This window comes from Lissotriton vulgaris, chromosome 11 (genome assembly GCF_964263255.1).
Source record: "Lissotriton vulgaris chromosome 11, aLisVul1.2, whole genome shotgun sequence".
Taxonomy (NCBI): Eukaryota; Metazoa; Chordata; class Amphibia; order Caudata; family Salamandridae; genus Lissotriton; species Lissotriton vulgaris.
Genome location: NC_141699.1, coordinates 855,961,613 through 855,975,719, shown reverse-complemented (window position 1 = coordinate 855,975,719; position 14,107 = coordinate 855,961,613). Strand labels below are relative to the sequence as shown.

Below are 14,107 nucleotides of genomic sequence, written 5' to 3'. Positions count from 1 at the left end.
ATTGGCAGTGCCCTTGCTGCGGAGAGATCAAAGAATCGGTTTAGAATGCCATACTCTTCTGTCCAGCCTACGTGAATAGCAGGAAAAAGTGGGCTTTACCGTTGTGTATTAAGTGTATCAGGGAACAGAGAGAAACACTTAGGGCCAGATGTAGGTAACCAATTCTTAAATACCGATTCGGTATTTAAGAACTGGCAATCGGGATGTAGGTAATTTTACCAAATTAATTACCGAATCGGTATAATTCGGTAATTTCCGAATCGGTATTTGCCTTCCTACATCTGGCCCTTAGAATTTTGAAATCAGACACAAGGCAGCCTATTGTTTTTGTAGTTCCCTGACGTCCATGACGTCCATGGAGAAAGTAAGATAGAAAATGTGCATTCCTTCAGAGAGTTAAGGTTGTGACCTATAGTTAAATAGTGCATCATTCATTATATGAACGGGTGTTAAGTTACCAATGAGCGAGGATATGCAAAATGATGTATATTTGATTAGCATGATTTTTTTATATCTAGTGTAAATTGTATATCTGTTTTCAATGGAATGTAATTGTTAATAGATCAAATAGATGGATTTTACCTTACTTGTATTGAATGTATATTTTTTTATTGATGTGTTGTTTTATATGTGTTTTTATGGCTATATAGCCGAAATAATGATGTTGGATTAAAGAAGGAACAAGGTACAATATTACTATTTTTTTACGAGTCCCTTTACAAGTGGTATTTATTGAGGGACTGCGCAGTCTACTCTCAGGGGCAGTGTAGGCATAACCCAGAAGAAGGCACGGCTTCCAGAAACCACCAGGAAGTTGAAGAATACAGACAAGACCTAGAAATGGCGTAGGACTTAGTGTCCCACCCTAAAGTAAGATACATATACGGTTTAGGAAACCACCAGAGATCCATGGGGTAACCTTAGGAAACTGGAAAGGTGTAGTCCACCGAGAGAAAACACACTCTTGATTTGCAGTTATTGGGTCAGAATATGTAGGAGGTGGCTAGTTAATTACTAATAAGTTCAGCTGTAGTGGACAAAGACCCACTGAGGGATAACAACTGAGTTCCATATGAAATATGGGCTGGCCTAGAAATCAAGACAATAGCTGCTGAAAAGGAGTCAGGAAAGAGCCAGGATGTTGGGCGCAAATAGCAGTGGCGGCTCGCAGAGGGAGTTCTGTGGGGCGGCAGGGCGGGGGTGGGAGTAGTGAAGTTGGACATACGACATCAAGTAGTAAAGTAAGTAAATAAATAAATAAATACAACTATTTACCTTGCGCTCACTGCATCTCAGAGCTGGTGATGCAGCCAGCACAAGGTAAATAGTTTTATTTATTTATTTACTTACTTTACTCCTTGCTGTCGTATGGCCGACTCCACTACCCCCCCCCCCCCCGCCTCACTGCACTCCCTCTGCGAGCCGCCACTGCCAAATAGTCCCAAAAAGGGCATTTGCCTCTGGAATTCAGCATGGATCTCTGTCCTCGACTATCTGGACTTCTGCACTGGATGTCTAGGAAAGAAGGTTTAAGTAGATGACGAAATGCCCCATCTAATGCGGGTAAGGAAAGTGGGCAAGTGCCAAGAGGCTGACCTGTGGACCGTGGGACATAAAGGAGAGGTGGAATTGAAGAACTTAAGCAGACTCAAAGAGGAGGTCAAAGCCTGCAACAGTGCCCCAAATGTGGAAGTAGAATTTACAGCATAGTCAGTACAAATAAAACAACACAGACAGTGTCATGCTTGATTACGAGCCGGAATAGCACTTGTGACCATCGGAGAGATTGGTCCCCTCCATGATACACCACTCCAAGCTGGCTAAAGTGCCTCTGGGGAAGTGAAGAGAGACAATTGAGGTGCGTGGATAAGTTCAGTAAACTAAACATGGGGAGTTGCAACAGAACAAGATTAAAACAAAAGTTCCAGGTGGCATCAAACACTGTGGGCCGTTTCACATGGGTGGATGAGAGCAGAGCTGCCAATAGTACCCACAAAGGAGTGAGAAAGATAACTTCCAACACTAATAAAATGATACAGACCCTAGAGTAAAATCTGCATGTGCACACAGCATTTATTCGAGGTACTTCAAATCCAGTGTGCTGAGCAACTGGTGGTTGGGCTGGCAACTGTAACCCTCTCTTGGGGTTGCATTTGGTCATAGCACACCAGTCCAAGATCTGCTGTTGACAACTGATCAGATTCCTCAACAGGATCTCAGCAGAGTAATGGCGAACTGCCGCTGGTGACACGTCTGTGCTAAGCTGCGTAGTGTCAGTTGATTATCCACATTCCAGGACCTTAAAAAACAAGTAATTAATAAGTAAACATGTAAAAGGTTGTTATAGTGGGCCTTGTAAACCTATACTGCAAATCAACAGACAGCTCATCAAAGCTTGAAGAGAATTGCGCTCTCTCTTTCTTCCGCATTAAAGTGAAAGATGTTCAAGATGCAACCAATAAGGACTTCAGATGCCCTGAAAAGCAAGTCTAAGAAGCAATATACTAACAGTGCTTGAAAATTAAATGGTTCACAGAATTATGCAAAAACCTTTGAACCTGTAATATTGAGCATTCCAATTTGTAACGTAGTATAATACCTGTTTGTTGTGCCTGCCAGGTCTTTGCTCCACAACATTTGAAAGTCTCTCCCTCATCTCCAAGTTGCTACTTTCCTTGTTCAAGAGGTCGTTATTTTGAGATAGTGAATCAGTTTCAGAGTAGCTGGCCGACAGGCTCTCAAATGGGTGGTTCACAGGAGAGAATGACTGAGGAGGAGACTCCAAAAACTTCTTGATCGAAGGGTGGTTGAAAACCATTTGCTCACACAATCTCGGAGCCTAAAAGGTAAAATAACTATTAACTTAAACATGAAATTCACAAAATAAGACACGTACACTAGGGAAATAACACATACAAAATTAACAACATATATATTGCTTGGTATTCAATATGCATAATATTTTAATTTGTATCTAGTGTTTATCACTGCAGGTTTTGTGATTTCAAAATGTATATGGCAGGCTACCCCCTAATGAAATGTGGGTAGGATGAAAAACAGAGTATGTTCCTTCAGGATTTGAACTTTCAGGCCTTGGATTACCCATTATCCACATCCATTTCCTAGACTGCAGCGGTTACCACTGCAAGACAGTTAAGAGCACAGCATATTTACTGACGTAAGGGAGTGGCTGTACTAGAATGAACAATTCCTTTCCAATAACCGTCATCAATAGTTCATTTAAACTACACAGTACCCTTAAGAAATGCATATTATATATATATCCCTATCTTGCCCCCGCTACAAAGAGCCCCATGGCTTGTGGGTTGCTGCGGTTGGGGACTGTTGGGGACCTAAGGAGCAAGCTGACATTTGGGGACACTTGTTTTTGGGGACTTAACGATAACCATGCTCCCAGTTTTTTCTCCACCCACGCATGCCTTTTCCCAAACGTACTGCTTTTTGGGACCTGTAGGCGCTGTGCATCAAGCGCCCGTCAGGAGGCACACGCTGAAGGATTTCCACCTGGAATAGGAGGAGTGAACTGTGAGCCTGAGGGGTGGGCGGGGTATTTTACCTGGTCATCGGCGCCCGCTCTCACACACACACCCCAGGCGCTGAAGAAGGCAACATGCCGAAATGCATCCGCCATATCCGGGTGTTTTTCCAAATGAAGCTGGCTCCATATGGTTTCCCCTATTGTGACCTCGTCTTTCTTTCGTTGCACGGAGGAAGGTGGATGGAAATATATATATATATATATTACGAGAAAAAGTCCCAATACGAGAGGAGCTGCTGAACAGCTGGTGCTGGCGGCGAAGTTTGGAACTACCTCGCGGTTTATGTCTTGAGAAAAGAACTTTCAATAAGAAAGACGCCGCACACCACTTCGATAGTTTTATCTTGGTTTTAATTTCCTGTAGGGTCCCCACCTACGCGTTTTGTACATGAACTGTCCCTGATCACGGTTACAATGTTCCTGCTCGCCACTCCACGGCGAGGTCAAAACCAGGTAAGGACCTCTTTCCAATGACCACAAAAGCACTCACAGCATCAGGCAGCAAAGGAAACTCCAAACTTTTCTTCAAGTGAAAAAGCAGAGTGAATTTTATTCCATACAACGAAAAGTGGCGGACATAATGTCATCCATGACGCGTTCCGCTCCACAAGGGATATATAGCCATAGCTCCAAAGTTTACACACTGGGTTTACAATAATCGCTCCAAGCAATTAAGCACTTTCAGAGCATATTTAATTAAAATAGGACTACTGCCCCCAATTTTTTACTGCACTCATTGCACATATGGATTTATAAGTCTGCCACAATGGTCTAATACTTGCCTCAGTTGCAAAAAACTAAACATACTAATAACTACATTTCTTCTGATTTCAACACATGGCAAACACATCCTAAAATTCCTTGTTAGTAGTTATGTGTATACAACGAATTTAATTCATGTTTACCACCAATATATTCTTAGTGATGATTAAATGACAGCTCGTATGATTTGTTGTCACAGGTGCTTTTAAGTGACAATGTTCTTCACATTTTTTTCTGTTTCCGTATTTAAAAAAAATCATGTTTTTTAAAAAACCTTCATTAATTTGGTGTTGAGAATAGAGGCATTTAGTGTTTCACTATCCTTTAAAACCTATAAACAAGCTACTACAACAGCAGACGTTTCTTCTTGCAGAAGCCTACCAAACCTAATCCCAAACATTTGATTTTAGTGCTCACTAGTCTAGTTCTAGCTTGATTACTTCAATTTCAGTGGCGATCGGCATTCCACATTTTTTTGCCACCTGTTTTCACATTTCTGAGAGCTGAATTAATATTCTAATACCAATCTGAGGCACCATTTGTTACTATGGGTACAGTGTTCTGGGCATAAACATAACAGATTTAACCAACAGTATTCCATACTTATAATTAGAAAACTGTAAGGTATTATTCTGAAGACAATGCATTTGCACAAACCATACAATGGTGCTCAAATCAATTTTTCATCAATCACAACCCCTGAATATTTATCCAATTTAAAACCACAAGTTTGTATTACTAAGGCCACCATACGCATTGTTGTTTCCTTCTTCAAATTTCCATAATTTGTGTTTGTTAGTATCAATAGTCACTTTATTAAGTCAACAATATTCACTTTGCACATGAATCAGGCTTTCATATGGGATATGAATTCCCTGCACACAAGCAGGATCACTTATGTGGCAGAAGCGCCAGCCTGGAATGTGCAGGTTGAGGGCGAAAAGGTAACTGATTCTGCACCTAATAATATTAAAGCCTATGATGGGAGGAGGCTACCCTCAGCCTAAAATGCAGTCTGGAGATAGGGGTAAATAGGTGCAGGCACTGATTTGCCTAATTTTGTCGGTGCTCCGCTCACAGGGCAGGTGATGGGGCAGTATCTCCCTCATAATGAGGCTAACATACAACAGAGACTACAGAGAGTGTCACAGTCTAAGAGGTACTCCACTAGGTTAACCTTTAGTGAGCATGTCACTGAGGCCAAGCATTGTTTTTTTCTCCCTGTTGGATGACGTATGGTCGGCTGATGGATCTGGGTCGGACTCACTAACTGAATCTAGCGAGAATGGAAGTATATCGAATACCAGTAAAACTGGCCAGTGGTTACCACCCGTAAAGCAACCAGGAATCTAGGGTGAATCCAACCAGCACAAGAAAGATTTTAAGTGGGATTTTTCACCCTCAGAGCAACTGCTTGTTGCCTCAATAACTCTCCTACAAGACTCATCTACATTAATACCCCCGCTCATCTACATTAATACCTCCAAAGTTGGATACCATACTACAATCTATACTCTCCCATCATGAGGAAACCCGACAGGACAGTCGCCAATCACAGGCTGCTATGCGAAAGCTTCAGGGATCAGTAAAAGAAAATATCAAAAAACTTGTAGTGCCATTGGAGAACGGTTGTCTAATCTTGAGACCAGAGCAGAGGCTCTCAAGAGTAACTTGGCCGGTACCTGAGCGCAGACATCGGCTCATGAGGCTCAATTGGTGAATATACAGAGGAAACTGGAGAACCAAGAAAACAGTCAACGCCAAAATAATTTGTGGGTCCTTGGTGTTTCGGAGGGCAAAGAAGGAACTGAAGTCCGGATATTTGTGGTAGACATATTGGCTAAAGCATTCCCTGATTTGGAAGGTTGAAATAGGTCCCTGGAAGTACAGCGGGCCGATGGAGTGCCATTTAATTTAAAACAAGCAGTTAGGCCAGTAGTGAAGCCCCACGCTATTCTAGTTTATTTTGGCAACTTTCTTTTATGGCAAACTATTTATAAGAAGGCTAGACCCGAAGCTTAGTGGAATGGGGGACATCTCTTTTTTCCATTAGGCCTGATTTTTGCCATTTTACAGTCCAGAGACACAGGCGTTTACGCCAGTTAGTCAAGCCATTTCAGGATATGGGGGCACCTGACTTTTTGCTAAATCCAGTCCACCTCAAAGTGATTCAGGGGGATCAATCTCAGTACATTACCGCGGAAAACTAAGCCAAAGAAATATTTAAAGGGAGCGGCTGTTTAAATGTCAGTAAAAATATCGGGGGGAAAGGGTCTGGCAAAGGATTTGCTAACAGTATTTGAGGGATATACTATTTCAAGATTTTTTTCTCTTTTTTTGCATCTCCGGTTCTCATGATTGCTGCCTAAATTAATTAATGAGATAGGGTTGTAATGTCAGTCAGAGAGCAAGCTTTCATCACCACAGACTGATGGTCAGTCTGATAGCTTATCAGTGTTCGGTGGGTCGGGAGAGGGTGGGGGAGTCACTGCTTAGAGGGAAAGATAAGAGTTGGGGAGTGTTGGTTTTGGTGGGGTTGTGAGTGAGGGGTTCACAGGGTGTGGTGTAAGAAAAAGGGGTAGGAAAAGTGGAGAGAGAGTCGGGCAGGCAGGCAGCTTGGCATACAAAGGACGACGGATCTTTTTTTGGTAAATGGGTAAGATAAACATGTTCAATCAATGTGGGAGGGGGTTAAAAGAAAAGATCAAACGAGCGAGGATAGCAGAGGTTCTGAGATCCCATGGTGCGGACATAATTTGCTAGCAAGAGACACACATCCCTTGAAGGAAGCAGGATTCTTTGATGATAAATAGTTATATCCTAGCAGCTTGTTCCACTATAAGTGGGGTTGCTATACATATTAGAAACTGTATTATGCCTGTAAAATGAGTACTGGAGGATAAGTCGTCCAGCTCCCCATGGGATTGACAGTTTGTACCATTTATGGATCGAACCAGGAAGAGCCAAAGGTATTTAAAGATCTCATCTCGAGGTTGAATTGGCATCCTGACCAGATCCATTAGTAATTTGTGGGGATCTGAATATAAATCAGGAGGTGGGCAGGGGCCATACCTATAAATATGGTGGCATGAAGCCACAAGTATATCAGGCCCTGACCGCTTTAAAAGTCAGTGATGTTTGGCTAGCTAAGAATCCTACAGATCCAGGGTTCATATACTTTTCATGTCCACACATGAAGTATGTTAGACTAGATTATTTCTTGGTTTCTTCCACTATGCTTACTAAGGTGGGAATTAGGAAGCTGCCCAGATTTCTTTCTGATCATAACCCGTTAATATTGGATATGGTAATCGAAGTGGAAGCCCAAACTTGGTCTAAGAAGACATTTGATAGAAAATGACTCACCAACAATCTATTTGTCATGTATCATGTCATACACACTCAACAGCAGCTGGGGCAGTGCCCGCTCGGGCTCACTGGGAAAGGGAGCTGGGAAGAACCATTTCGGACAAACTATGGTCTTACTGTTCTCTGCAGACAGAGCAAGTGTCAGCTAGCAGTAGACTTAGGATCATCCATTTTAATTTTTTACACAGAATATATTAAACACCAGCCAAAATGTATAAATTCAAATTAAGAGACAAAGATAGATGTGATAGGTGTGGCATGACGGGCGTGGATTTCCTTCATCTGGCATTGTCCTGTTCAGGCGTGGAAGATTTCTGGCCACACGTTTTCACAGTATTGGAGGAGATGACAGCACTACCACTCGTGCCAACACCATTGCAGGCCTTACTAGGATACACAAAGCTAGTCGCCAAGCCCTCCCGTAGATATGTTAGTCTTGCATTACTGATGGCCAAGCGCCGTATTGCATGTCAATGGGGGCAAGGCAGGGCTCCCAAGTTTAAGGAGTGGATCAGAGACTTGATTTTCTGCCAAGAACAAATGCTCAACTATGCAGAATTGCTTCCCTTGTCATCTCTCCCCAAATATATCTAGGAACCTTTAAAAACATATCTCCTCACTCACCCCTTAGATAACACCACCAGGAATCCAGACGATTAACACTGGAGACAATAACATACGAGTTAAGACTTCTATTCAACTCAATTACTTGTGCTTCCCAGTGTAATGTGTACCCCTCAGTCAACTGAGTGAGAACAGCCTGCGAACCTCACTATGGTTCAATGTGTCTACCTTTAGCTGAGCAATATAATGATGACACTGAGGTCTACGTCAAATAGAGGAGATGTGCCCAATTGTAACCTTCCTCAGAATTACCGTCGCAAACGTATGGTGCTCTTGTAAAGATACAGAAAATGTCATTGCTTCTACCTCTTTGAAACATGTGTATGTCCAATGTTGTTACATGCAAAATACAGAGTTGATTTCATGATCCTATGTCTGATTGTTTAACACAAAATACAATAAATAAAGTTAAATATATATATATATATATATATATATATATATATATATATATATATATATTTGCGCATAATGTGAGGCATTGGGTGATACACTATTTTGATATAAACCGGTATAGCACCTCTCGTGGAATGGTTTGGGACAGCTTTAAAGCAGGTCTGAGGGAGGAAATCATTTGTTTCGTGGGAAAGACCAGGAAACAGCAAAAAGATTAAATTAATGGCCTGATTGGAAGGCTGGCTTTCCTAAAAAAGATTATACCCTAGCAATAATGCATAAACAAGAAGGGATGGAATCTGTGTTGTGGCAAGAAATACTGGTGGCAAAACCTCAAATAGATAGCTATTATAGTAGGAAGATTGCTGAAGGGTTTCATGCACATAAAAATGAAAATTATGAATATGGAGAATCTGTGGTTAAGCTGTTAGTGCTTCGTACAAGGCAGACACAAGTTTGGAATAACATCTCCGGTAATCAAGGGGGCGGAATGATGGTATAGTACAGATCTAAAGGGTATCACCAATATATTTGAAAGGTATTATCAGGATTTATATCATCAGGACAATTTCAGCTCCTCATTTACTAATGAGATTGAAAGAACAACGGGGGATCTACAAGAGTAGAAGACGCGACGAGACAGGAGATGGAAGCGAGTATTACACTTGAGGAAGTTTTAAATGTGTTACACTGTATGGCCTCAGGGAAAGTGGCTGGCCCAGATAGAATACCCTTGGAGGTATATAAAGCATTGCAGGTGGAGATTGCCCCTTTAGTTCTGGACTTATTCTAAAGAGTACAGATTAGTGGTGTCCCCCAGGATTCTTGGCGAGGAACAGATATAGTAATACTCTTAAATAAAGATAAGCCACCTCCTGATAACCCTGCATCTTATCGGCCTATATCGCTTATTAATTCAGATGCAAGCTATATTCAAAAATCTTCGTGACTGCCTTAGGCAGGATCATAGCTAACCTAGCATCACTGTGGCAGCATATCATTATACCTGGTAGGGGTGCCATCGATCAAATTAGACGTACCATAGCTTTACTTGATATAGCAGAGGTCACTGGAGAAAAGATGACTATGATCCTCCTGGACGCAGAGAAGGCCTTTGACAGGGTGTTTTGGCAGTATCTGTGAGGAATCGGGGATCAAAGGGGGTTTGGTCCAAGTTTCATAACAGCCATACATGCAATGTATTTTAATCCCTATGCCTGGCTACAAATCATGGGCCAGGAATCAGGTAATATTAAGGTTGCCAGGGGGACGAGGCAGAGGTGTCCCTACTACCCAATTTATTTGCAGTTTTTTATCAATCCAATTATTCAGCAAAGCCTCCAGAGTCAGAAAATAAAGCCAGTGCATGTTAACGGATTGGACATCAAAATAATGGCATATGCTGACAACATCACTATTGTGACTTCGGACCCGAAAGCTGCGATAGCAGAAATAGAAAGATTGGCCGTGGAGTATGGTCGGAAATCTGGCTATCTATTAAATAAAGGGAAAACACAGTTTTGTAATTCCAACACCCCCTTTTTGGATTGCCGTAGGCAGAATGTAGCGATCTATCCAGGAGTTAGCTCTATATGGAGGAGTATTTTAATCCCTTGCTAAATAAGATCAGCATGGATCGAAGATGCAAGTATAGACTTTATCTTTCAATATTCGGAAGACGTAATATTCTTAAAATGCCTTGTGATTGAAAGGTCTTTCTTAAAGAAATTAGATGACTTTTTTTAACTTTATTTGGAAATATAGGAAAACCAGACGGTCTTTAAAACTATTATCCCTACTGCAAGAACGTGGAGGGTGGGCAGCTCCCAAATGTGGTATTATTATTATGTAACCTTTTTGCAGCAGATGGCGGATTTGCTTACATCAGCCAATACTGGTACAAGTAATGGGGGCCTGGGCCAATTAATCCTACAATATACAAGCGGGCAATGGCAAGATCAGCACCTGGTATGCTTCTCTGGCAGGGTGAGGCCAGATACTACAAAAAAACCTGCTTTAAATTTGTAATAGCAGCCTGGAAGATGTGGGGGAAAATGGTCAAACTCTTGAAGATACCTAGCTATAGTCAATATACACCCCAATGGCGATCGCCCCCGTTCCCTGCAATGATCTATGATGTGATGGGTAAGCAATGGGAACAATATGGGATAATGAAGTTCAGGGACCTATATCTGGCTAATCAAATGTGTTCATTACGAATTTGCAGCAAGAGTATGGAATAGCCAAGGGATCTTATTTTAAATATATACAAATAACCAAGGGCCCGATGTAGGGCACCAAATACCGCTCGGTAACGGCCAATTTCGGCCGTTACCGACCGGTATTTGGTTTTTGACATGTAGGGGGCATAAAATGTACTGATTCGCTAAATTTACCTATTCGGTAAAATACTGAATCTGTAAATTTACCGAATCGGTAAATTTAGATGTAGGTGGCACTGAAAACAGTGCCACAGGCCCTTAAGAATTCGTTATTTACCATCAAATACTATTTGATGGTAAATAACGAATTCCTGTGTACATGCACATCTGTGCATGTACACCTGTGCCATGTGGCACACATACATGCCCTATGCCCTAAGGGCATGTATGTGTGTCACATGGCAGACAAGCCTGAATCAGGGGTGACACAGGGTGTCAAAGTGACACCCTGTCCCCCTTGACAAATCGGCCCATAGGAATCAATGGCAATTACCGAATCGGTAAATACCGATTCGGTAATTACCGAATGTTAACGATTAGGTCATTTATTCGGTAAAAATACCTACATAGCATTTACCGATTTGTAAATACCGAACGGGTAAAATTCGGTAGTTATGAATCGGTAAATACTATTTACCTACATCTAGCCCCAAGTTCCTAAATCATCTGAAAACTGGATTAATCTCTGTAGAAAACATCTCTCTTTTGGAAGCAATTATCCATCCTCAGTCTAGAATAAAGCACATTTATAAAACTCTTGTGGCTATAATTCCCGATGACCTGGAGAAAGTCAAAGCCAACTGGGCGAGGAGGCTGGGGGATGGAGATAAGTATATATATAGGTCCATCGCACTAGGTAGGGAGCCCTTTTTGTTGGCTAACCACCTGAAATCCCAACATTATCAACTATATTTAACCTCTACTTCACTCCGGCAAAACTCTTTAGCTGGGGGAAAAAAGAAGGATGATAAATGCTCCAGGTGTGCCCAAGGGTCAGCCAATTTGAATCGTATGTTTTTCAGTAGTGAGAAATTATTATCCTTAAAAGAAGGAATGGAGGATTTTTTGTATGATGTGTTGGGGAGAAGGGTCTGTATAACTCCCACCCTAATGCTTTTGGGCTTCGATAATAAGGAGATCGCCAACTTAATCCAGATTAGGTTCACCTTTATTGTGGTTGCTGTAGCCTAACTACCTTTAGCAACATGGTGGAAGGATGTAGAGTCTCCCACCCATCAAGCCTGGCTGGGACGCCAACTTGGTGTGTATATATAACCTCAAAAGAGCTTTGTATAACTGTAAGGGTAAGCGCCCCAGAATTAGAGGCTGTAAGATCTGGTCCAAAATTATAAAGTAGCTTACTAGGCATGGAGGAGGTGGGGATTGGCTTGCTCTGGATGGTTAATGAATAATACTATGAGAAGATTTTTATATCACTCTATACATGGCCCAGTCTCTGTTTTTTAGTTGATCTTAATCCAGCTCTACCTGTTTTTATTCGCTTTCCTACTATATTTTATCTTAATAAACTTCTTATTTGCCTGTGCATTTATATATGAAATTAAGATATGAAATGTATACAATTGATGGTTATTATACTTGCTGCTATTTTTTTCTGATGCTCTTCTCTCCAAATAAATATATAAAAAAGAAAAATCCTAGGGGCGTAGCATCAATGACAAGCACTTTATGAACATATAATAGTGATTTATTTGGCCAGTTGCTAAGCATTGGTGCAAATCCTTTTAGCACTCATCGAAACATGTGGCAAATCAAACACGAATATGGAAAACAGAAGCAGAGTAAGGCTGCATCTCTGCTTAAAGACCACTATGGATATTTACACTTTTTGTCAGTTCACTTTTTGCCCTTACTTGCACATTTGGTCATGTTTTTGAATGAAGGGCTATTTTGTCTGAAAAAGGCATGATGGAATACTCCATACATAAAGATTTCTCCACAATTCATTCTGGTCTGCTGAATTAAAAGGTGAGCAGAAGTCCAGATGAAACGCAGACAAGCTGTAGTTAGCTGTACCTCAAGACAACAATATGATGCTGGGTATTTATTCCAGATCAAAATCCTGTCTGCTTAATCGGAATCAGTTTATTGCCCCCCCCCCACATTCCTTCAAGATTTCAAGATCAAGTCTAGTAAAATGTTTTGCCAATGCATCCAGTAGCGATATTAGCCAAATTGCTTTTGAATCTTTTATGTTTCCTTCTGTAAACATAGGTTTGATTATCAGACATCTCGATGAAACCGTAATTTCTCCAATGAAGGCAATAGAAGAATCAAATAGAAATAGGACTCAGCCCTCAAATGCAGGTCTTACTTATATACCAGATTTGGAATTCCTTCAGATTCAGGCTCCTCATATCATTAATACGATTTATTATTTATACACTTTGGCGGACATTAGCCTTTTCTGGGACTCATCCTGCAAATTTACTGACATATACAGCTGTGTTTATTTTAGCATACACCCTTACAAGTTATTCCTCCCATTGTTGTTTGGTTACGAACAGGCAAGCATGCTTTGATCAGCCTCCATTTTTTCTAAGAAGCCCTTTAACATAATTGGCTTCAAATACTGCTACCATTTTCAGTAGTCATCTAATTGTACCTTCTCTTTTTTTGCTTCAATAGGCTGTACTGTCTGGTTTCTTCTATTCTTAGGAAATCAGTCCTTATCATTAACCTCTATCAAATAACTTCAGACTTCTCGTTACAAACCTATGTTTAAACAAGTTCTTTGTTCTTTTTAATTTCGACTACTATAATATTAACCCCACCGTATCCTCTCTACACAGCTACCGCATTATCCTTCACAACACTTGGTTCACTAAGGAGCAGAGTTACTCTCTGCCAATTACAAACCTCATTTATTAAGTACATAATTGTTTTTCTCCCTCATACTGTATTCTCTCTTCTCTACAAGTTCCATCATTTGATTTACACCTGGCAAGGAAAAGAAAATAGTGGTCCGTATTAACAAACGAATCCCTCCTGATATATATATATATTTTTATTACCTGCTGGCAGTGGCTAGTAGGTAGTTATAGTTAGGAACTTGTTTCTATTCAAAAGCGTTATTTCTTTTGCCAATATCGTTGGCGCCGTTTGAAGAATCTCCGCAACATTTTCCAAACTAATGATCTGTTCAGGTCAGCTC

General features: G+C 41.0%; 1 protein-coding gene across 3 annotated transcripts in view; it reads right to left on the bottom strand.

Annotated features, from left to right (window-relative positions):
* Positions 1-14,107, bottom strand: part of YEATS2 (YEATS domain containing 2) — a 1,498,478-nt gene that overhangs the window by 1,265,439 nt on the left and 218,932 nt on the right. For all 3 annotated transcript variants that reach the window (XM_086943990.1, XM_086943991.1, XM_086943992.1), the window contains exon 5: positions 2,600-2,839. In XM_086943990.1, coding sequence (XP_086800116.1) covers positions 2,600-2,839 — 240 coding nt within the window. The remainder of the gene's footprint in view (positions 1-2,599; positions 2,840-14,107) is intronic.